At 34.2% G+C, this 24,915-nt stretch overlaps 1 protein-coding gene across 3 annotated transcripts in view; it reads left to right on the top strand.

The window, feature by feature from the left end:
* The window catches only part of gpatch2 (G patch domain containing 2), a 105,871-nt gene that overhangs the window by 7,377 nt on the left and 73,579 nt on the right, over positions 1 to 24,915 (top strand). For 2 of the 3 annotated variants that reach the window (XM_059024305.1, XM_059024306.1), the window contains exons 3-5: positions 5,091 to 5,155; positions 8,798 to 8,980; positions 9,554 to 9,633. In XM_059024305.1, coding sequence (XP_058880288.1) covers positions 5,091 to 5,155; positions 8,798 to 8,980; positions 9,554 to 9,633 — 328 coding nt within the window. The remainder of the gene's footprint in view (positions 1 to 5,090; positions 5,156 to 8,797; positions 8,981 to 9,553; positions 9,634 to 24,915) is intronic. The other variant, XM_059024307.1, reaches the window with a different exon arrangement.

The raw sequence follows: 24,915 nt of genomic DNA, 5'->3' as shown, positions 1-24,915 counted from the left end.
AAATACATTTGCTAATCGGTTTCTTAGAAAAAGAAAAACGCCAATCAATGGAATAAAACGGTTAAATAATACTTGAATGTGCGGTGTTTGCCTACCAGACTAACAAGGTATGCATAGGGTTTGTTGTATCTTAATACAAAATAAACTTGATTATACCAAGTTTGTCTCTGCCAGCGTGTGCATTTTTTTTTTTTAAATCTCACGATAGATATTTAGAAAATTATTATCGATATAGAACAATCTCGATATTTTGATGATATCGATATTGTTCGATAACAATAATAATAATAATGCCTACCCCTATTTTAAATTATTACCGCATTAGCAGCGACGTGGTGTCTGAACAACATTACTTGAAACGAATACAATAATACAGTGAGCAGGCCCTCTACAGAGATTGCAATAAACAGATTCACACACACACCAAATTACTGCAAAGTAACTAATGTACATGTAATGCTTACTTTCAACTGACTATTAAATAATGAATATAAAAAGCATACGCTCTTGTAAACAATCCGACAAGGCGATCCTATGAAGGGGTTTCCAAACACCAGAAGCAACGAGACATTCAATTATTATTATTATTGTGCTTTAATTTGAATGATTTCTCATAGATTTTCTTTATATCAATTTAGAATCTGACACGGGGGGCACTGAATCTAAACCGGATGGGCCATGCCCCCTAAAGCCCGCCCATAACGCCAGGCCTGGATAAAGTCTGGGAAAATAATGCAAATCATGCTGTCAAACATAATACATTTTATATAGGAAACTATTATTATCCAACAATTATCCAACCAAATCTTTATACGTAGCAACTCTATAAGTGCCACTGCCGTGTATGGAGCAGGGTATAGTATCCAAAGCACTGGGGGGTTGTAGTTCTTCAGCAAAATATGCACTCAATACCTAGTGTACAAGACAGTGTAAGAGAAGTGCTGTGGTAGAATATGTTTGAAACATACAAAATATACACTAACACTAATCATTTTAATTTTGAAAAAACTGAGCACCGTCCGTCCCTCCCCCCTCCTTCTCGTGTTAACCAGAGGCAAATTTCTTCATTCACCATCTCGATAGCAAAGCGATAGCATAAGCTGTATTGAAAGAAATGTCTCGAAACCCCTCTGCCGTTAGGGATTTTTTTGTTAAATGCCGACCCAAAAAAATGTTGAATGCAAACTGCAAGTGACTGTTGATGTATCATGGAGGCACATCCAATCTCGGGTCACTTTACAATCGTAAGTTCATATTATTATTATTATTATTATTATTATTATTATAATAAAAATTATAAACATGATTACTGTTTTACATAATGTATTTTTAAACTACATATGAATGTTTTATTCCATTTATATGGCTTACCTGTAAAATAATAGGATTTTCAATAAAATAAACAAGTAGCTATGGTGACGTCACCAGTGAATTATGCAAATTAGTACCATCGAAGGTTTGAACCTTCCTTCGGTAATGTGTTCCGAACCTTCAAAGGTCAAAATGTACCCTTCGTTGCCGTCCTCGTTTTAATTAACGAAACTAAACAGTATATAACTCGCCTTGAAACAGAAATTTAACAGACCGCGGCTAACGATACAGAGAAAGAGAGAGAGAGCGTGTGTACAGGACCAGAGTTAATTTCTTAGACAACCTAAATAATTCAATATTTGTAGTTATTAAAATATTTTAGCCTTTTCAATACTTGTGGTTATGAAGGAGATTTATTCACTTGTTTTAACCATTTGTAACCTTACGAAACGTTAGTTGTATTGCTAAAATGATATACCGTTATTTGCACCCAGTGTAATGTTACTACCAAGAAATTATCAGTGCAACTGTAGCCTATTTTAATTCTGCATGCGTACATTATATGACAGCTGACCTCTACTGTAAATTTTATTTGAATTATACAACTGAAATCTTGATATAGAAAATGGCGTATTGAATATTACAATAAAGTTTCCTTCGGTGATTGCAGATTTGCAATGCGTCCTTGGTTTTTAACACCTGTGTCTTATCCAGTTTATCGCGGAGGTGAGCAAAGAGTGACCGGAGAAAATGTATGATTAGAGGAATTCACCGAACAATTAATTATAAACAAACTGTGTATTGGGTTGGGGAGTTCTATCGTAATTTTAAAAGCTTAATAAATATATAAGGAAGTGTTACATACAAATGGCACTTAAAACATATTTATTTATAGCCTACAATCGTACATACTAAAATACAGATAAAAGTAGATTTAAAAATAAGAAAATAAATTCCAACCAATGTACATGTACATGGCTTACTGAATTTATTTTTAACCAAAAAAAGATTGCAAAATGCACATTAAAAGAGTTGTATATAGTAAGCTGTGGCAAAATATCCCCCCGAATGAGGGTAAATGACTATTGGGGTTTAATGTGGTGTTAATATGTGTTTTTTTGGTTTTTTTTTTAATCCATGCCGTCCGATTTTTACCCACATGCCAGATAAACATAAATCAGCATTGTATATGTGAAGTGTTCTAAATAAATGTACATTCTGCGTGACAAAATGCACAGTTTTAAATGAAGTATACAATTTATACACAATATTCCCTTTAATTTTTATTTCCATTTGGCTGCTGCTCGCTGGTGGGAGAGCCGTCTCCCTGTTCACTAGTAGTTTCCATAACAGCAAATTATGCTTCCATTCATTTTTCTTCATCTCGTTAACATGCATTTTGAGTAACAAGTTTCCCTTATCTAGTCGTTGAGACAGAGTGATGTAGGTGACCTGCGACAATTAAGCTTTTTAATGAGAAATGCGTTCATTAACGACCTCATCGACTCAATTTCAAAGCATTAACGGATTGATTTATTTAACACATTTTGTTTGAAAATCACTTGTTACTAAAGCGCTTGTTAGTATACCACAAGTTTGATACAATAACACTGTTTTTTTTTTTTAAATCCTGCCCTCATTCTTTGTACTTCAACATACACCGTAACATGTTGTTGTTGTTTGGTTTACTGATTAGTACTGATTTAGTTTTATAAAATTTGTGCAGTTCAAGAAAGTTTTTTTGTTGTCGTTTTGTTTAACAAACTCCACATGATAGTGATTTTCAAATGACAGTGAATTATTTTTATTATGGAAAATTATCTGAACTGCATTTTTAGTATACAATAGTAATAGTAGTCTTTGTTTTGAGCAGCTTGCATCAAATTATTAGGTCTAAGCTTTTATCAGCAGCGTTTGTGTACCATTTTTGTATACAACATGGCCTAGTCAAATGTTCAGCATGTGTGTTATGCAAAGACATGAGGTGGCTGCCGGTGGCTTGAAATACAGATAGCCACTGACACAGGCGGACCAATTTACAGTGCTGGAACACCTGAGCTTGCCATTAGAAATATGGGGGAAACACTGACCCGTTGGCAGCTGGTCCCATCCATCGAATCCAGGCAGCAACCAGACCACAATGGTAATTGCCTCAGTAGTAGTATTTTGACAACACAGATAGTCATCATTTTTCCCCCCCACACAGATGAGATATCACCTGCGGGGCCTGAGGAGCCTGTTCATGTTTACACTTCAGCATGTGACCTAATTCTGTTTTGATTTAGAACGCAACACTGTGGGCAGGCAGGCTTAAGATAAAGTTTAGGGACCAGCAAAATAATTGTTCTAGAGCGTGTAGGGAGTGTGGGTGGTTTGTGAAAAAAACAATTTATGCAAAATGTAGATATGCTGCTGTTTTAGCACCTGCTTTTCAAGTGTTAACTATTCTAGAAATTGATTACTCTAAACCCTGGGAATACTTAATTGAAAACATTGAAGTGTTATCATATATTGTATGGATTACTCACTGAACTTTTTATTATTTTGAGAAACGAATCCCATTGGAAAATATAATTCACTTGACTTCCAAATGTTCTATACTTTCTAGTTTGTGTGTGTGTGGGGATTATGCTATCTATCTATCTATCTATCTATCTATCTATCTATCTATCTATCTATCTATGTAAAATTATAAAAATTTATATCTGGAATAAGTTCCTTTTTAGTAAAAACAACAAAGTTTTTAATGTTACACTTTTCATGTTTTAGCTTATAAGTTAAACTTGGTATATTGTCTTTGAGCACTAGATAGCACTGTTTAAAAGGTTAAAGCGTTAACCTGCACAGTGCAGCAAATCATATCTTATATTAGCTACATCAAGGGAAGCGTAATAAATTGAATATTGTAAAAGTATTTAATCTGGGGTATTTTATCATTATCTCTGCCTTATTGCTTAGAGACAGCAGTAATCCATTAGATATACAATTTTAATGAAAGGGCTGATAAACCTGCTGCTCCCATGCCCCATGAAGAAGGGCATTTGGAGCTAGCGGCTTCATTGTCACAGCAGGAGATGTATCACCTGCTCTGTTTTCACCATTGTTCAACTTATTCCAAGTTTTATATTAATCAAAAACCCTCCTGGTTTCTAGTACTTTGCCAGCAATCTTTTTATATTGTACAAATGAACAGATCTGCTGTACGTAGGTACACACAGCGTAACAAAAAGACTGCAGTTATGGCCAAAAGAAGGAAAAAAGTGTGTGTGTGTATTATATTAATTTACCTTCTAGGTAACTCAAAAAATGCCTGCCTTTCTTTATTAGCAAATTTGGTAACAAAGTAATAACAGCTTCAAGCTCTGTTTCATGCCTTGAAGAAAGGCTTAGTCGTCTTTTGATTGAGATGTTACTTGTTTTATAGAGCAGCAGCGTTCCTAGGATCAGGCCGAATTACACAGCATAAGAAAGGAGCAGCAAGCATTTGATTGAGGCAGATAATAAAATGTATCATTTGTGTCAGCGCCTTGCTACAGTCACATCTGGCTTACTGTCAGGGTCCCATTAGATTCCCGCAGTTTCATGTGCCAAAAATAATATGCTCAGTAGTTAATGAAAGCAGGATAGTTGCAGCCCAATTCTCAAATCTTTTTTTTTTTAAATCTTATTTGTCTGATTTTTCTTGGTCTTTACTTCTGAGTACAGACTTCTTTCTTTATAATTTTATGATTCAGAGATCAATTGTTCTTTTGATCTTTTCCATTTTTTTGTTATTACAGTGAAACTAGCAGCATCAGCAACAGTAGTGATGGTGGCTTGTATACCAATGATGAAGGAAGACAAGGTACAAGAATCACTTTTTTTCTGATACTGTGTTACGTGCAGTTGTTTTTCAAGTATTTAATCTTGCATGATTTACAAAACACCCATTTAGTGTTAATCACTTTCAAATTTCAGCTGTAATATAATGTCTGTAGTACAAAAGTCTTTTTACTATTCTGTATTGTTTTATGGCACTAATGTGAGTGCTGCTGTAATTTAAAGCTACAGTGCCCACACATGTGTGCAGTTTTACACTGGAATATTATTCATTAGTTTCTTAAATGCATTCTTTCATAATTACCGTATTTACTTCAGTTTAAGCCACACTTTTTTAGCAATTTGGAGGCCAACTTGGATTCTGGGTTTTTCAGTTATGTGACCAATTTACATTTGTGCATGGCAGTCCTTCTTGCACACTTGGTCTTCAATATCAGAAAGCCATGATGGTAGTCCAGTTTGTTTACATTCCCCAACATCCAAGTAGTTATGCTTACAGTATTTGCAGCAGTGTGTGGTTTTAAATACTGTAGCATATTTAGCTTTGCTAATTTTTTTATATGCAATTTATTTACAATGTTTAAAACTTGTATGGGGCACCTTTTGATACAATTTTAAAGACATGGGGTATGTATCTTGTCAGCAAGTATTTGATTACAATTTATTATAATTAATGCAAAGTACAATCTGTTCTTACTACAGTTCCCTCATTGGGAAGTTAAAGATGCACCAGGCCTTATAAAATGACATCAGAAGCTCTGATAACATGGTGTCTGATAAACATGGTGTTTTGCATCCTATTACACAGTCTGACTATACCAAATTGCTAATACTAGTGTGAATCAAATTCTGAATCCTGGTAAGCAATTTACTTGACTTGGATAAATAAAAAATAATGCATTCCCCTCTGTGTTTTTCATTTTACCATCACCTTTCATTTGAGATCAGCTTTTTCAAAACCATTTCGTAATGAACTCTAAATCAAATTAATTTAGTCACATCTGTTTGTGATTGTTTTCAATTTATATTTCCATACAAATCATAGAATTAAGTTAATTATATACCATTATCCACTGCTAAGTATAGTTTTTCTCATAGTTTAATATCTTTGGATTCCCTGCAGGAGACTGGTCTATATTTCAGAGCAACACTTATTGTAGAGTGAAAAGCCATGAGAATCTGTACTGCCATCTGTACAATGAGAAAGTAAAGTAAATACTATATTGGGTTATAAGTGCCAACCAAGGTTTTAAAATCAATTTTCTTAGTTCTGATGATCTAATAATTGATTAATACAATTATTTGCTTGTTATTTTGCACTTAAATTTGAAATATGCAAATGTAACGAAAACTGTGATGTAGATGAAAAGTTGCTGCTGCTCCCTGGTACCTAATGACTTCATGTGTTGAAGCTCATTTCAGTGGACTAGCTGCAAGCCGACCATGTGACCAACAGCAAAGGTACCAGGATGCAGCAATTTATCAGTATCATTGTATTTTAAATACATTTATGTCCCAAAAAATCTAAACGAGTGACTAGTAATAATGTTACTGTAGTAATTTGATTACTACTGTAATGTTAATAATACAAATAAGAGGTAACGGAATGTCTTACCACTCCTTTAAATTAATTGAACATTGTTAAATGTTAGTACCATCACCCTAAATGTATTAAACCTGCACTGTCATGAACCTTTTTTCACTATGTGTGTAATGCCTTTGTGGTGTTAATAAAGGGACTAGTTAATCACCCCTAGGGAAAACATCATTAGGAATAATATATAGTTAAAGGCTACTGTAGTTGTAGTTAGATCTGCCACTCTTTAGATCATTAAAACAGAATGAGGAAAACCTGCAATTGAACAGGTTAGAATATTTCCTCAACCCTTGCATCAATTTAGTTCTGTTGTAGCAAGCATCAATACGTATTTTTAAGATGCAGTTTGATTGGGAGGTAAACATCATGTGAATAAATAGAAGAAAAGCTTAGCAAGTAGGCAAATCATTTTAAAGTTTGGACTTTCTAGGTAATTGCTAAGGGATATGATTGTTCAAGGTAAGGTTTTGTTTTCAGGCTGTGAATAGATGACATTCCCAAGTGTGCCCTCTTAATGATAAGTACCGTAAGGTTACAGTGGAGTGAGGGGTTTGAAGTCGGATCAGTCCTCTCGCATTGTGTCACTAGAAAGGCAGGTTTCTCTGTTGTCTTATCTTGGATCAGTTGAATATGCAAGTACTCTTGTAAATACTCATACCTTTAACAGAAAGTGACATTGTCTATTTTTTATTTTATTTTCTGCAGACCTAGCTCTCCTATGTGTCCAAATTGCAGGGAATATAGACTCAAAGACCACTTTTTCGTATATTTTATGTCCTACCTGTAAAACATTGCAGACTGCATTTAAAATAATAATAATAATAATAATAATAATAATAATAATAATAATAATAATAATAATAATACCTCTGACCCTGTCTAGCACACTACTTGAAGTCCACTTTAGAGAGCTGTATGATGTAGTGAAGTCATCCAGCTGTCACCTTTCCTGTTCTTTGGATAGGGCTGAAAGGATAGGGTTTACACCATTTATATTACTCAGCATGTAAACTTCTATTAATCCAGTATGCTGATCCTTTCTTGTATTAAACTTCTTACTGGTTTTGAGAAGTCAAAATTGTAATCTAAAAATGAAAGGTGATTTCAGGGAGTAGGTAGTGCAGCAGGCTTTCATGCCCAGTTGTGCCTGGCTCAGGTCACAAGTGAAACGAGTTTGGTGGTCTCAAGTAATCGGGCAGTCTGTTTAAGAAAGGCCTAAGACTGAGAGGTGTTCAGGGCAGGGTTGAGATGTGATCACACAGCTTTGACTATAGTCAGTGCTAGTGTCCTTTACCTCTCATGAGCAAAAAAATTCCAAGCACCAAAAATGTTTTACAAAATAGACAATTTACCAGGAGAACAAAGGCGAAGTGTTGTCCTGTCACCCTAAACAAAGTAAAAAAATATACAGAATCTAATATTCTTTACTAAATGTTTTAATTAGAATTAGAATTGAAAAAAAAAGTTTTTACTAATGATTGTAATATTTTAAAAGCAGTATATGTATCATGAAGATACTGTTTCACTAATACTGGTTTTAAAATAAGGCTATTCATCTTAGTTTTTTGTAATCGGTTAATCTGTGCATACAAATGAGCAATTAATAAATGTCTTAAGTCTTATATCTCATGTTTTTTGTTTGTTTGTTTTCAACCAGTATGCGACAAAAAGGTATAAAAAAATTAAGCTGTTTCAATTAATACAAAGACTATTAAACTGAATAAGGTGTTTAATGAAAGTGTTGACCAAAACTGAAACTAAAGAGTATCATACAAATCGCACAAAATTGGATATCAAACAGGTAAACATATTTGAAACCCATACGCTTTCCAAATGAGCTTGTATGTTGTAAATGTAATTACTTTACATACACATACATGCCAGTACGATAAAGAAATGCCTCCTTATAAACTCTAGTCTGTAGAGTTTTACTAACAGTTATGTTTGGTTTCAATTACTGGCAAAGATGGTAAAGCAGCTCTGACAAAAGAGAACTGTGGGATTGACTTAAAGTGCAGTTTTCCTGTTTTTCATTGACAATGCTTCTTGGGTTTAATTAAATTCACTCAGGTGACGATGAGCAGAGTGACTGGTTCTTTGAGGGTGAGTCTGGAGGGGCCTGCGGCATCGCTGGGGTCATCCCCTGGTGGGAAAAAGAGGACTCCTCAGAGCTGGAGAAAGAGCTGTCTAATCCGGTCTTTAAGACCATCCTAACTGGCTCCTTCCCCCTTATGTCAGAGTCAGCCCAAAGAGGTCAGTTGCACTCTAATTCCCCATTGGTGCTGTTAAGCTATTAAATGGTTTTACTTGTTTGCTTCAGTGCTAGCCACTAGTGGCCTAAAGCTGAACTGTGAAGTGTTAGGCTGTCAATCTCATGTTACTGAAAAGTCTCGTGAGAGTTAAATATTTTTTATCCTGCCTTTTTTTGATTTTTTTTTTTTTTTTTTTAGTCTTTGCAGTAATACCTCTAAGAAAGTTGTTAAATCCAATAAACTTTAAGGTGTTCACACCAGTTTGTAGGAAAGAGGTTTTCTTTACCTTGATTAGTGTTAAATTATTGCATTTTCACATTTAGGCTCCCAAACAAGATTTCTGTCAATGGTTTCACATTATATAAACCATGAAGTTTAAATTCATAGTTTTCTATGTGATAAAGTATTAATTAGCCTTTATACACTCAACCTTCCTGCCCCTGTTCCCAGGTAGGCACATCATAATGAAGCAATATGTACTTTCCTGGTAACATCCTTTGTGCTGTTTAGATACTTCTTTTTTTTACCATTTATATTTTATTTACTTACTCTTTTCTATTATGTTTTTTCAAAGGTTTTCAAGCTAGACTGGGTCGCCTGCATGGGATGCCATCCAGGATGAACAAAAACGCACTGCAGCCATCCACTGGAAAGGTAGATTACAATTTTATTTTACTTTTCGTTAAAAATGTAAGCACTCAAATTGATTATCAAGCAAAAATAGAAGTTGCCTCTCCATTGACAATCACAGGAAAAAGATAATGATGTAGAACAAGTTATGAATGTCCAATCTGCAAAGTCAGTTTTTTTTTTCCTCCAACTATTTAGGATGACTAATTTATTGCCTTTGTAATAGCATGAATTCTCATCAATTCCAAAATGTATAAGGTTTATAAATGACCAATTTTTCCTTTAGATTTCAGTCTCTGTTTTGCGTTAAGATGTTTTAGGAGATACACAGATGCACCCATTTATAGACCCAAAGACAGTGCTTAAATACAGTGTTTAAAGGGGCATTTTATATTCAAACCAATGTGTTTGTAATTACTGTGTACTAAACTTTAACTGCGTTAGCCTTCATCGCAACAATTTATTCTTCAAAAGCCAGTGAGTGAAGATCTCATAAGTACCTTGGCCTATGAACTCTGTCCTTAACGGTCATGGTTCAGGTAAATGCTATCTAGCCCTTGATCCCAATTCTACCTACTTTTATTTTGCTTCACTGCTTGCCTGAGCATAGCCTGAAATTGTAGCCTATTTTCTAGACTTATTGCAATTTCATTCTGGTGTGTTATAGGAGCTATTACAACTGATAGATTCATTTTCATGCTGCTTATGGCATGCAACTTAAGTAAGGTGTAGCTTTGAAAAAGTCATTCTTGCTGAAAGTGCCCCCCCCCCCCCCATTTGAAAAATAAATTATCAATTAGACAATCACATAACCAATTTGATAATATACTAGACATTGTCCATTTTGGCTTTTTCACTGAAAGAGTGTTGGGACAATTTCACTTTCTACATTAAATGACCAAGGAAGTGAGCGACTACCTTAAAAATGCTTTCTTTAACCTGCTATGGTATAAACTATTTAAATGATGATAAATGTTTTCTATTTTCTATGTGCTTTAAAAACACTGCACATGTGATACCTACTGTACATATCAAGTGGAAGTGCATGGCAGGTACAGTAAGATTAAATGGATTATTATAAAGTAATTAAGGACTTAGAATTGAAAAGGGTTGTCTGTATTTGATGCTAAATGGCAGGTAAATGCAGAGATGCCAACTGCTACAATTCTATAGCAGCTACTATTTTGGAGGTTCTGCTACGGCGAAGTGGTATAATACTACTATTTTCATTAAATAAATAAATAAATAAATAAATAAATGATGGATACTCACTGAACGTTCATGGAATATTATTTCAATACCATGTGTGTTTTCCTGTTTTAATTATTTTTACGAATGAATGGTTCTTAAATAATACTGTATTTCACTGACGGTTTTTATTGTGGCATTTTAACTGACATACTAAAACCTCTGAACCGTGTTGCTTAGTTACCAGTTTTGGGGTACTTCAGAAACTTCTGTGTAAATGTCGCCTTGCTATCATTATCAATCGCACGTTTACTTGGTTGCTTGTCAGTAAAATGGGATTAAGTCACGGTGGACACAAATTCCGTGATTTTAATAGAGAACATTGAACTTTGCCAACACAACTGTTGGCAAAGTTCAATGTTCTCTATTAAATGTGGGTGGGGGGGGGGGGGGTGTTACAGTGCTATGTGTTACAATTATGAAAATGATAGATTGAACAGCAAAAATGAGGTAGTTGGCTTGCCAGAACCCAATAATCTTTTAATTTCTAGGGGCTAGTAGTCACTGGCCTTAAAAAAAGATGTTTTCTCCTTTCAGAAGTTGACATCTCTGTAAATATTAACATTTATTTTAAATATTTAGTTTGTCAAGTGGTGTTTTTTGTAACCATTAGCAAAGTGCTTACGAGACAAAAAAAAAAAAAAAAAAAAGTATGGAATCGGTCTTTAGGCCAGCAATAAGAACTTTTCTGCTTTTTGCCCCATTTAATTGAAACAATTGAGACACTGTAAATGCTTGATAATGAGACAACTTACAATGATATATGAACAAATTGCTGCTTTAAGTATATGTGTATAATGAACATTTTGATGTAAACCTAGGAAAGATGTGAAAATGATCAAATTTACCCCTGTAAGCCTAACCAAAAAGGTTTGTAATTAAGATAGAAAAATAAGAAGTAATATACTATGTGATTGTAAGAAATGTATGCCTCTATTAGTGGTGTTAGTGCTTTACAAGAAATGTATTGATTCCAGGCTTATTAATTTCACGTGTTATTGTGTGATTTACTAACTATATAATTTCTTGTAAAATCAATTAAGGTGTTTCACAGTGACCGTAAAGATTTTTCATTTTTGCATGAGATATTTATTTGAGAAAAGCAGTATTAAGGTAATTAAGTTTTTGGTGATCACCATAAACCATTATGCAATTATGAACCATTCATTTAAGTGGTGAAATATAACAGTGTTATTAAGCAACAAAGGTCACTTCATTTTGTTAAAGGATTATCCTTGTTAAGGGGTAAGAAAACACTAAATATTTCTAATCTCGCAGTATTTGCCGCATGGATGGTTAAAAGCTACTTTAAGCCTCATAAAATTAAAACCGGAAATCTCCCAACTGTAGCACCAATTGGATTTGGAAAGAGAAGTGCAGAGCCAAAATATTGCTACAGAATTAAATGTCAAAAATCTTCTTAAGTTGTAGATATATAGTTCACAGTGGCTGGTTTTGATTAATACATTTAATCTAAATCATTGAAAGTTGCTCTCCCTTTTTCCATAAAATGCAATAGGACACAAATCAGTTTTACTGTAGGTTATAACAATTGGAAAATAATGCATCTTCCCAACCAATAAATTGTCGCTTATATCACTAACCAAAATCAATTCATCTTTCTTGGATTTATTAAAATCCTGGTAATAAATCTCCCCAATGTTTGTTCATCTGTTTTTTGATACATTTATATCACTTTTGTTATGGTCTAATGTTTTCCCTTTTGCTTCGGCGTAAAATGGAAAATCTATTTCGGGTCCATTTAATAGTTAAAGAAGTGGAAGCCTAGTGTTGTAATGTAAATGGAATCAATACAAAATGCTGCAAAGATTGTACCTTTTCCCTGTATCGTAGATTAACTCATCCAACAGTCAACTTGACAGCAATGTATTGTGGGATTATATATATACACACTTGTATTTTTCTCATAGGTGGAATATGAGTATTAAAACACTCCTAATACATAACATACTGAATATTCCCCATATTAAATCGCCTTGATACAAGACCTTTGAATAGTGGTTTAAATGTGTACAGGCTTCAGTTTACTGCCAACTGGTACGACTAAACAATTAGCCATTCAATAAACGTTTCAGACTAAACCCATAGATGTTACACTAAATTTAGTACATTCATTTTCGTTGTTGTAATTTGAACAGGTACAAAAAGCCTGATGCCGATTTAAATTAGGAAAACAGGAACCAGAACGAAGTTGATATCTGACATTACGGTTAGGCCATATATCTTTTGTTTAATGGCTGGTTGCAGATTGCATTATTCACTTAATTGTGCTGTTATATACCGTTATTTTTTCATCAACAGATGCTTAAAACTGTTTGAGTGCTTTCTATTATTTCTTGCATATGAGGTATACGACTTTAATTCTCCTGACTGACTAGTTGAATTCAAAATTTATATTTTACCATTTCTATGCAAAAAAATAAAGATTCTGCTTTAGCTTTACTTTCCCAGAATACACTAATTAGGCCTTTTGCTTTTAAAACTTGTGAATTGGTTTGCAATTCTATTCTTGGACTGTATTATAAAGTTCACCACTGCTCAGTGTCTAATTTACTTTTGATCAATTGCCTATTAGAAGCATATTAGGTCAGTAGCAAGTGGGATTTCTCTGTGATGTATTTTAGATGTTAAAAAATAATTTGTTTGGATTGATTAGCATTCATTAATTATGCTAATTACATAGCTGAAGAAAACATCTGTTTTCTTCCTAAGACCAGGAATTAATTACAGGGCCTATCTGTTTACCTAAAAATGCCAACATGCCAGATGATTCAGATATGAAGTTATAAATAAGTTCAGGCGAATTTGTTTTTTGTAGGAATCTGAAGTTGCAGTCCTATCTAGGCTAATATTTTTTAGATCTGTGTGTTTCTTATGGAAGCAGAGAGTCTGCACTTTGTGATTTTGTTTAATTTTGACAAATGGTTGACATGCCTTTTTCATGTTAGAGGTTTGCTCTACCGTAAAGTTATATATTTGATCACGGAAAATAAAGTTTGCATTATTATAAAGTTTATCATGCCCAATATCATAAAAATACTGTAATCGATAAAGGTTTGGATTTTACAATGTTCTTACAGTTCAAGCATAACAGTGTTGTCATGTTGAGCAATCATAGTGCACTTGCAATATGCAATCTTCATTTTTAAATACTAGATTTTTTTTGTGCTATTTAAAAGCTTCAATTATTGTGTTTCAAAACAAATTGTAGTAATCATTTATAAAAATAAATTCTAAATGATTTAGTTTTATAAAAAAGTGTGTGTGTAGAATACAATGTTAATACAAATGTAAACTGCTAAAATCTTTAGTATACAGTATTTTTTGGTGTATTACCTTATTTCAGTTTAAAGTTAAATTCTTAATTGTGACATGGTATTAAGGTTTTAAAAGCACTATGCTTTGCATTCTTCCCCAGTTACAATACTTGCAAAAATCACTGTGGTGTCGACATTTCTAAAGGGCTAGGATATCATAAACTATCATTTCAAGGTGTCGCTTGTACTTCCAATCGCTGCTATTATGTACTGATTTTCTGTGGCAGTCTGTAATTATGAATTGTCAGCCTTTGAAGTAAATCTATCTGTGGGACTCTCCTATCACCCTAAAGACAGCTTGGCTTTAGATAGTGCATTTAAAAAAGATTTAAAGTAGGGTTAATTGTGTCCATGCAGTTTCGTTATGGAAGTCTTCTTATTGAAAACTACTATAATCATAATATTAAATAATCAATTTGCTTAAACTTCAAAAACATTTCCGGGACAGTGTGCATTCTCAAAATGTGTGTGTGTATATATATATATATATATATATATATATATATATATATATATATAGATATATATATATATATATATAGATATATATTTATATATATATATATATATATATATATATATATATATAAAACACGACTTGGAAAAATAACATCTGATTGGTTAAACAGCATCACATGACCATGCGTATATATAGCGTATATTATTATTATTATTATTATTATTATTTTTATTTGTTTATTTAGAAGACACCTTTATCCAAGACAACTTACAGAGACTAGGGTGTGTGAACTATGCATCAGCTGTAGAGTCACTTACAACTATGTCTCGCCCGAAAGACAGAGCACAAGGACGTTAAGTGACTTGCTCAGGGTCACACAATGAGTCAGTGGCTGAGGTGGGGACCTCCTGGTTACAAGCCCTTTTCTTTAACGACTGGACCACACAGCCTCCTAGCATGGCTTGCATACTAATGAGACGCTTAACAATGAATAAATCACTACGCACCACTGCATTCTAAATTCCATGACAAACTGCCATTTTATTTGTTATTGGTTACAAAACCACTGCCCAAAATGAGTGACATTCCACCTATTTCCTTTAATATATTTGGGGATGAAACTCCAGATAACTGGTACAATACCGACTTTCTGAGTGAAGAAAGCAGTGAAGAAAAATAAGATTTCTGTATCTTTTATGTACTGTACTTGGGTAAAATAAATAATAAATTAGTTAATTTTCTTAAACTCTAGCCTTAGGATTTTTTTTTGTATTTTATTAATCTTTCTAAACTCCACTGCATCCCTTCTTGCAGTATTATTATTATTATTATTATTATTATTATTATTATTATTATTATTATTATTATTATTATTATTATTATTTAATAATTATAATAATAATAATTTAAAAAAAAATGTATTTAGCAGACCATGTATTAATGTTTTCTCCTATATACAGACATGCTTCGAGACAGATTTCTGATTTTATTTCTTACGATTTTATCCCCCTTGTCTTATGATACAAGAAATAAAAAAACAAAACAAAACAAACAAAAACAGTAAACCGAAAGTAATAATTGGAAGTAATTTTCATCTGGGGTTTATACCACAATTTGTTCTTATTTTCCTGATAGTAATGCTCCTCTAAACATACAGACTTACTCCAGAAAGATAACCAAATAAATTCTGTTTTCATTGTTTAATTTCTTACACTATATGTAACTGGAGGTATTTTGCAATAATACCAGTGGTGTTGTACAAGTCTGGCTGCTTTATGCTAGTATACAAAGCAGAAGCAATCTAATAAACTGCTTTCCTTCCTTTTCTGTGGTGTTCAAATGATAAGAAGATTCCTCACACCTACAGAGTAAACATAGTTGTATCTCCCGGCCCTTCAGGCTTTCTATAGGTTTATTTGTGGATTGTGTATTCCCACTTTGTCACAACAAATGTATTTTACCCTTGCTAGGCTGTTCGCAAGAAGAAAAGAATTATGGGTCAAGAAGCATTAACAGCAGAGATGACCTAATATACATGTATAGTAAGGAATGATATAGTGGGCATATTGTGAGCAAGGATTGCTGCTTATGGGGGTTAGAGCAATCATAATTATTTAGGCCTAGTTGGTTTTGTAAATGGTGACACAAAATGATATGCAGTACTTTGCACTTATATTTATTGTTATGACTTCTGGGTTTTAACTGCTGCTGCTGCTGCTGTTTGTCATTTTAGCAAGCTTTACACAATTTATTATACAAAATATGTTTTTTTAAATGTACATCTTAATACAGTTCCTAATACTGTGTGTGACAATGAAACTAGCAAAAGCAATACTCTTCTTTTGGGTGTATGTGTATTTTTATGTTTTTATCATTTTTGCAATGAAAAAACATAACCTGATACCCTGCTGAATACTTGCAGGTTGTGCTACTTATTTGATCTTCCTTTCTGGATTGCAGTATGAAAAATGCAGTCATTGAAGTTTCACTAAAATATATGACTGTTATATTTCCATTTCATTTTTTAGTTACTTTCTCATATTTATTTGTAGGGTGACAAAAAAGGCTGTCTAATTCAGTGCTTTTTTATTTGATACTGTTTTCTGTTAACGCTTAACTAAGCTTGGTAGGGTAGTCAGCTGTAGCATTCCTGGGTTCCAAGTCTTTGTTAATTACACCAGCTTGAAACTCAGCTGAGCCAGTTGTTGATCGCGGTTTGATTGTCACAGACCACTGTTTAGTGTAAGGTGACCGCAGCACATGTAGGAACCAAAGCCAGCTCTTCAAGTGGCTTCATATCTCACGGCCCCTAGCCCTGCTGGCTGAGCATTAAAAAATCCCCTCCAGTCATGCTGTGAAGTTCCCTCTTCAGCTGTCAGTTCATTCCTTCCTTTGATATGATATGACTTAATCCTCCATCTACAACTTCACCACTTTGCACTTTTTTGCTTTGCGAACAAGATCCATTGGTCATGTGGTGGCTATATATACTTTATAATGTATAATCTGTTAAACCTTAGAACTGGGTTTCTATAGTGACTGTTTATTTATCATTAAATATGGATCTTGGACTGTGGGAGACTGCTGTTTTTAAATCTGTGGGAGTATATAGGAAAATCACATGAGCTGTGTTTAAATGGATGTGACAGTAAGTTATTACTTTTGCTAACCCCGATTTTGGCACTTTAATCTAGCCATGTGTCTTCAAGTGCTGGACTTCATTCTTTAGTTTCATTCCAATGAAGTTCTTAAATTCATTTGATTAAAGGTGTTGCGTTCCATACTGTTAACTGGAAACATTTCCGTATGTACCAAGTTTCATGTAATACCAGCATTTACTGCAAAATCAAGACTGCAAGAAAGTGACCGGTACTACTATGAATAGGAGAAGATATTATAACATTTTCAGTGAGGTAATGAGAATGATTTCCAAAACTTGGAGCAGTGACTTCCTTACAGAAATTCCTTACAGTTACAATACTGTCCAGGATAATCAAAGTATCGGAAAGGACCATTTTAAGCTAATGCTAAAGAACTATATCTTACAGTAAGGATTAAAATCACGAAGACCAAATAGTGAAGGTGAAGAAAAAGTATAACCAGTTGTCACAGTATATTGACAAATGGTTGGGTCCACTGTGGACTGTTTTTCCTTCCTTATTTTGATCACAATTATTTTAAACTGTATGTGTGTGTTGCATGGCTGACAAATAAAATCACAGTAATATCTGTTTGGAATCCACAACTGATAAATATAAGTATATAAACAACATGTAGGAAACAGTAGTTTGCTACTTGGTAGCTAGTGGAAACCTATTGTACAGTACTGTAGAAGACATTCCTCCCCTATTGTAAGGTTCATGTGATGTGTGCTCTGTAGACACAGGCATGACAAATATTCCAGTAACCACTTGGGAATGGCAGGCAGTGGTCATCAGACATTGTTTAATTTTATTACCATCAAGGCTAAGATTACCTTCTCTTACAAACTTCCCGTTGGGAAGCTGATGCCTAATCTTTATGGATCAGTTTTCACTTCAGGTCTTCAGATGATACAAAATAATTTATGACCGAATGAAACACTCTGGTGTAATACTGTGATTTCCTTTGTTTTAAAGCAGATATATTTTTATTAAGCTGTAATATCAAGATCTTAAATATTAGCCAATGTGTCATTTTTATTTTAAAGGAATGATAACAGTTCCTTTAAAATTTGGAATTTGGTGTTTTTTTGTTTTGTTTTTTATACATTTTCAAATACAGTTCTTGGTACCAGTTACTTACTGTGCTTTAAGTCTATTTCACTCAGTCATCATAATAAAAGGGGCACCCACGATTAGGTTGCTCACACAAACAAACCTTCATTATCACTACTTCAAGGCCTTTTGCTTATAAAACTTTATTTCTTTTAATCATGTAACGTCAGTGAATTTAAAAACATTCACTGACATGACTTACAGAATCTATGATTGAGTGTTTAAGTGAGTTTTTGAGTTTTATTTCTGCTCTAAAATCATTAGACATAATAATTAAACAGGTTTTGGATACTTTGATGAATCCAGGGTTGTGTGATCAGCCAGTCTTGGTTAGATTTAGACATATGAGAAGGCAAGTAGTTATGATGACGTGGACTATGGAATACTGAACAAACAGATAAAATCATTCAGCGTTTTTGAGATGTGTAGTAATCATTCTGTCTCAGCCTGTTGGCTCCAGTTCTGTAACTATTTTGCTTTGTGGTGTAAGATAATGTACGTTGTGTACTTCAATTCAAATGTTTCACACACAGAACTATTGCTACCTTTATCTCAAAGAATTCAATTGATGTTCCCTTGATCATAAAAAAAAACAAAAAACCAAACCCAAAAAAGAAAAAAGAAACACATACATTTTATAAAGATATATAGAATCCTGATCTATATCTAGTTTGCTTTCAAAGATTTGGCCCTCCTGGTGGGCTGTCTAATAAAACCTAGATCGTATAACCTTTAAAAGGGAAAAAGTGAATTTCTATTTAAATGCAAATTTTGGTATTGTGAACACGGTTCTTTTCTGTAGAAACTTGAAAATTAGAAAAGTTTTAAAGGGCTTCTTTCATTGCTGCATTGCAAATCGGTGTGGTGTGGAGTTGTAGATTTATTGTTCAGCAGATATGTATAAATCTCTAGTAGGCAAACTTTTTGTCTAATACCTTTGTCAGTGTTCCTCAATGTCTTGCTGACTTTAAGTAATGGATGATTTGCCTACAGCATCACAAGATCCACTCATCATGAGAAGAAACGTAGTACATGCAGTACACTAGTGTGTCTCATTCTCAATAATGCATCACACAACTTTTTTTAATAATATATATTTTTTTATTTTAATTTAGTAGTCGCCAATTTTTTTTTGTTTTGTTTTCACCCCAATTTAGTAGTGTCCAATTATTTTGTTTAGCTCAGCTCACCGCTACCACCCACGCTCGGGAGGAGCAAAGACGAGCACACACTGTCCTCCGAAGCGTGTGCCGTCAGCCGACTGCTTTTTTACACACTGCAGACTCACCATGCAGCCACCCAGAATTAGAGCATCGGAGGACAACGCAGCTCTGGGCAGCTTACAGGCAAGCTCGCAGGCGCCCGGCCAGACCAAAGGGGTCGCTGGGGCGCGGTGAGACGAGGACACCCTGGCCGACCCAACCCTCTCTCCCCCCGGGCGGCACTCGGCCAATTGTGCGCTGCCCCCTGGGAGCTCCCGTCCTTGGTTGGCAAAGGAATAGCCTGGACTCGAACCGACTACCTCCAGGATATAGGGTGCATCTTGCACTCTACGCGAGTGCTTTTACTGGATGTGCCACTCAGGAGCCCTTAATAATTTTACTTCAAAAAGTATTAATGAGTGTTTAAAGTTATGGAATATTGAAATTACTGATTAAGTATTCTGCTGCTGTATTCTGTTGTGTGCAGGAAAGATTCTGAGATTACTCTGTCTTCAGATCATCATGGAAGTAAACATGTCACCCCTGGGTCAGTAAATGCATGTTACAAAGAGATTTGATCTCTGCTATTGTAAATGTTGTAATTTTGGAATTCAAACCATTTTTATTGATGGAGCTGAGATGATTCCACCTTGAAGGCCTTTAAGTTTACTATGAACTATGAATTTTAGATGTATGCTGCTTGCTTTGTAAAACGAGAATCAAAGCATGTGTTGCACGCCACGCATATCTGGGAAGCTTTCAGGCCTCCACCTTCTGATGTATTACAAAATTATATCTCACCAACCCAAACCTCTTGATGTTGTGTATGTGCTAAATGCATGGATTTACTGCTTGAGTTTGAACATTTTTTAAATTAAAATGTATTGCTCACTCTCAATGTATTGATTTACACATTGCTGTGTCAATATTAACTCCAGCAATTTTTCCAATAACTTGTAAAGATCTGCCAGCGAGGCATAAATTCATTGGATTGGTTTGAATTGGTTTGACTTGTCTCCCTGTTTCTCTTTTTATACCACTTGTATTTCTCTGTTTAAATTTTAATTGCTCGCTCACACATTTTACTTTGCCATGGGAGCTGACTTTATAATAAAATATATTTTCTAAATAAAAACATAAACTGGATTGTATAAGAGGCCTAAATTCTAATTGTTTGAAAACAATTCCAACTTCTTTTTTCTAACTGTCTTACCTCTGGAAAACCGTGAACCTGTTTATGAAAACTCAGGGGATACAAACCAGAGGGGGGCATAGGGCTGTTCTTAATCACATTAATTAAAGCACAGAGAGCTAGGTGAGAAAGAGATCAGCAGTTCTAGAAATTCCAAAGTTGTACTTGTAGATTTTAAAATGAAAATGTAAACTTGCTTGTGGCATTGCAAAATAAAAAAGCCATTATTTTTAAATAATCTGAGCCCCTTTAACTCTAGTAAATATATCTGACACTCTGGACAGAAAGTAGGTCAACTTTAGTACAGATACAGGGTCATTGAACTTATAAGCATATATTAAGTCACTGCTGGACCCTGATCTGCACAGTGTGAGTAGTTTGGAACAATCTGGTAGCATGTATTCCAAAAGAAAGTCAACATTCAGTTGAAAGTTGTTATTATTATTATTATTATTATTATTATTATTATTATTATTATTATTATTATTAATATTATTATTATTTTTGTTACCCACTGTCCTTTTGATTCAACTATATTCATCAGGTTCAAGCTCTTCCATTATACCATGCTGGTGGATTAGACATTTTGTAGTTAGGACTGCATACAGTAGCCATTCTTGTCACAGTGGCTAAATGTCAGGCATATATACTGTAGGCGGCGCTCCAGATAAGGGTTTGGGTTATGGAGTAGTTTACTTTGACACTGTGAGAAACTTTGACACTGTGAGATATTTTGGATGAGTAAAATGTAACATAACCTTGAAGTCATGAGTACTTTCAATAAATACTGTACATATGGCTTTCCTTATTTTCCATCTGAAAAAATCCAACAATTGTATTTTTCATGTTAATGTTAATAATATTATAGTCTGGGAAGTTCCTTGCAATGTAGTTAGCTTCTGTGTTTCCCGAGTCTCCTCTCATTAGTACTAGGCTGTTACAGTTTTTATAGTTTATTTTCTGTAAATCTTCCTTTCTCAGTCTCTTGTACTCCCCCTTTCTAAGTCAACAAACACGCTCCCTAAAAATTAAAAAACAAATATATATTTTAAAACTATACTGATACACCCACCCCTCGTTATATCGGACCTCGCTATACTGCGGATTCAAATATATCGCGGTCCTGGAGTTGGCGCCCCATTTTTACTGTCTTAACTGCATATGCCTTAGCTGTAATATACATAGGCACTTAGAATTACTGTTCGTTTTATTTATTTGGAACTTGCATGTTTTGTAAATATCCAAATTTACTCATTTGTATGTCTTGAGTTAATCGATGTAGCTTTAATGGACAAGCAATTTGGAATTTACAAAATAATATGGAGTGATCAAAAGGTAGTTAGCTAACAAAGGTATATTTAGCAGTCGGTTGACAACTGGGTGCAAGAGTCAATGTTTTTAAAGGATATGCTTTTGAAGCAATACTGTACAACTTTTACAATAACTTTTTTTCAACAGCGTTCCTCCCACAGCAGTGTTGCACTCAGTCATCTGCTTAATCCCCATCCCCCTCACATTGTCAATACCCATCTAATTTTACTTTAACAACAGTAATTGGCTGATGGAGTAGACGCTATAGATTTGCTTTCCTGATGACTCCTTGACTTTTTTCCTCTGGTAATACTAATAGAATTCCAAATCCTCGCTGGTGTGATCATGTCATGAGTAGGTCAACAGTCGTGTCAAGGTCCTATTGGAAACTTCACAGCTAACATCTTAATTTAGACTTAGCTATCTTTTTCTCATGTATGAGCAATTGTAAGCAATTCTTTCAAGTCGCACACTCATTCCATTATAACAGAATTCATTTAATTTTGCAAGATTCAATTCTGCATGTGAATCATTTTACTTCCTATCATGTTGACTTTCAGGTTTGCATTGAAGGATTACAGATTAGATTTTTCAGTTTTACCTTTTGGGAGGGAAAACTGCATTGTAGGTCATTTATTTACATGTATAGACTTAAGTGTGGCTTTACATTGAATGTTTTATGAATTTAGCCATATCACATACTTGCAGTTAACCAAAACATTTGGATTAGTAGACATTGGTGCTTTTGGTTTTCTAAACCCCACAGCGAATCCCTGTGTCATACAAACTGCCATTTCCAATTTTTCAATTTTCATTCCTGTTAGTAGTTAGCGGGCTGAAACTGTACCAGAGTAAACACTTTCAAAGATTTATTGTGGGGATACTTTATTCCTCACTCCCCTTTTCTATAGGGGTTTTGATACAACTCTGAGTTGTCTATTTTTTGATCAGGAACTTTTAATATGCCATAATCTCGGACACTAAATCGTAATCTAGAGTAAGAAGCTAATTTGTTCAATCCTTGCATTCTCCTTGCATTCCTGGGACCAACGATTTTCAATGTACTAGCTTTCTTTGTCCATTCCAATCCAGGACCTTGTTCCAACCATGTCCTGATTTATTTAATTAAACCTACTGTGGCTAGTTAATGACTTAAGCCTTGGTTAAAATAAGACTGGACTGCTCACACAAGGTACTTGATTGGAACAAACGTGTACTCTTATAAACATTTACCATAGTAAAATAATAGAACAGTGTAGTAAAGCATAGGTAAGCATTGTAAAGAATAGCAGGGTAGACGGCAAACCAGGATAAACTATGGTAAATGCATAGGCAGGGGAAAAGCAAAACTACCGTGGTAAACTTTTAAAAGGGTTCCTCTGATTTTTTTTTTTTTTTTTGTGTTAAACATTTAAATTAAGTCAATAAATCTAAACAACCCTGTATCATAAAAGAGACATTGAAACCTGGGTGAGGCGATGTTGTATTTAACTGATCTTTCTATTGTCAATATTTTAAACTATAAAAAGTGTATGGTTATATGTGGTTTATTTAGGGTTTTTAGGCCTCTTTAGGGTAACGTAATTTGACTAATTAAAGGTGTAATAATAATATTAGCAAGCTACATAGTTGACACGATGTTTGGAAAGTCTGACGATTTAATTATTGAAGCCCTTCCTGGCCGATAGCATCTGAGCAAACAAGCTCACAGAACACCTTGTTGGTAGTCAATTTCTGAGTCTATGGCCTGTGTGCACAAGCCAGACAGAGTATGTCTCAAAGCTCACACAAACATAGATGGCATACATTTTGAATGAATCGTTTGCCAATGCAAAATAGGGATGATTACTCAGTATTCTATTCTTATTGGATACTTATATATGGGTATGTTTTGGATTTTAATTTATTTATGCTGTCAGGCATCTGAAGAAAACTGTATTTGTACAGTATGGTTCACTTTTGCATTAATATCTTAATAGAATACAGTGCACACTAGCGTATTCATTGAGGCAAGGTTTTGAAAGAAAATAGAATTTGTTGTAAAATTGCAGGCCAGATAACTCTTTAATATTTAATTTCCCCTTGTATGATTTAATTTGTAAACTTAACAGTAAAAGAGCACACGGTACTTAGTAAGCAATGTAAGTAAGTACAAAGTAAGACATGACAGGGTGTTGGTTGTGCTAGAATAACTGCACGCCCAGGGGCGTAGCCTTTAGCCCTTGGAAGTGCGGTTATTCTAGCACAACCAACACCCTGGAGTGTCTTATTGCACTTATGAAATGGGTTACTAGTTTTTAGAAATAAAGATATAGACATATTTTTATTTAAAAATTAATACTGGTTTATTTTTTCCTAAATATATTACTACATTAGGAAAAATAGTTCCAATAAATGTAATAGTTCCAATTCATTTAATAGATATTTAAAAAAAAAAAAAAAAATAATAATAAATTAAATAAATTCAAATAAATTATCAGAATAATTTCAGTATTTGTCTCATGAAGTTGACTGTACCAGGGAATGTACATTTTTGTAAATTTAAATGGCTGGTTACACAGTTGGACAGATTGTGCAGCAGGTGGCACTGTTTGGTGAGTAGGGGAGTTTTTGTTTTGGCCTTTTGTTTACGAGTTGACGGTATTGCAGAGTGGATGTAACTCCTGGACTTCCTGTCTTTCTCAGCTGGTACCCAAAAAGCTTCTTATACTACCTTATAAAATGTGTTGGGAGATATCTGCGTCCTGAGTACAGATGACTTAAATTTGTTTATGTCTGTTTGGGATTCAGCAGGGTGGTG

The sequence above is a fragment of the Acipenser ruthenus genome, chromosome 5 (genome assembly GCF_902713425.1).
Source record: "Acipenser ruthenus chromosome 5, fAciRut3.2 maternal haplotype, whole genome shotgun sequence".
Taxonomy (NCBI): Eukaryota; Metazoa; Chordata; class Actinopteri; order Acipenseriformes; family Acipenseridae; genus Acipenser; species Acipenser ruthenus.
Note: the sequence above shows the minus strand (reverse complement) of the source record. Positions and strands in the feature narration are given on the sequence as shown.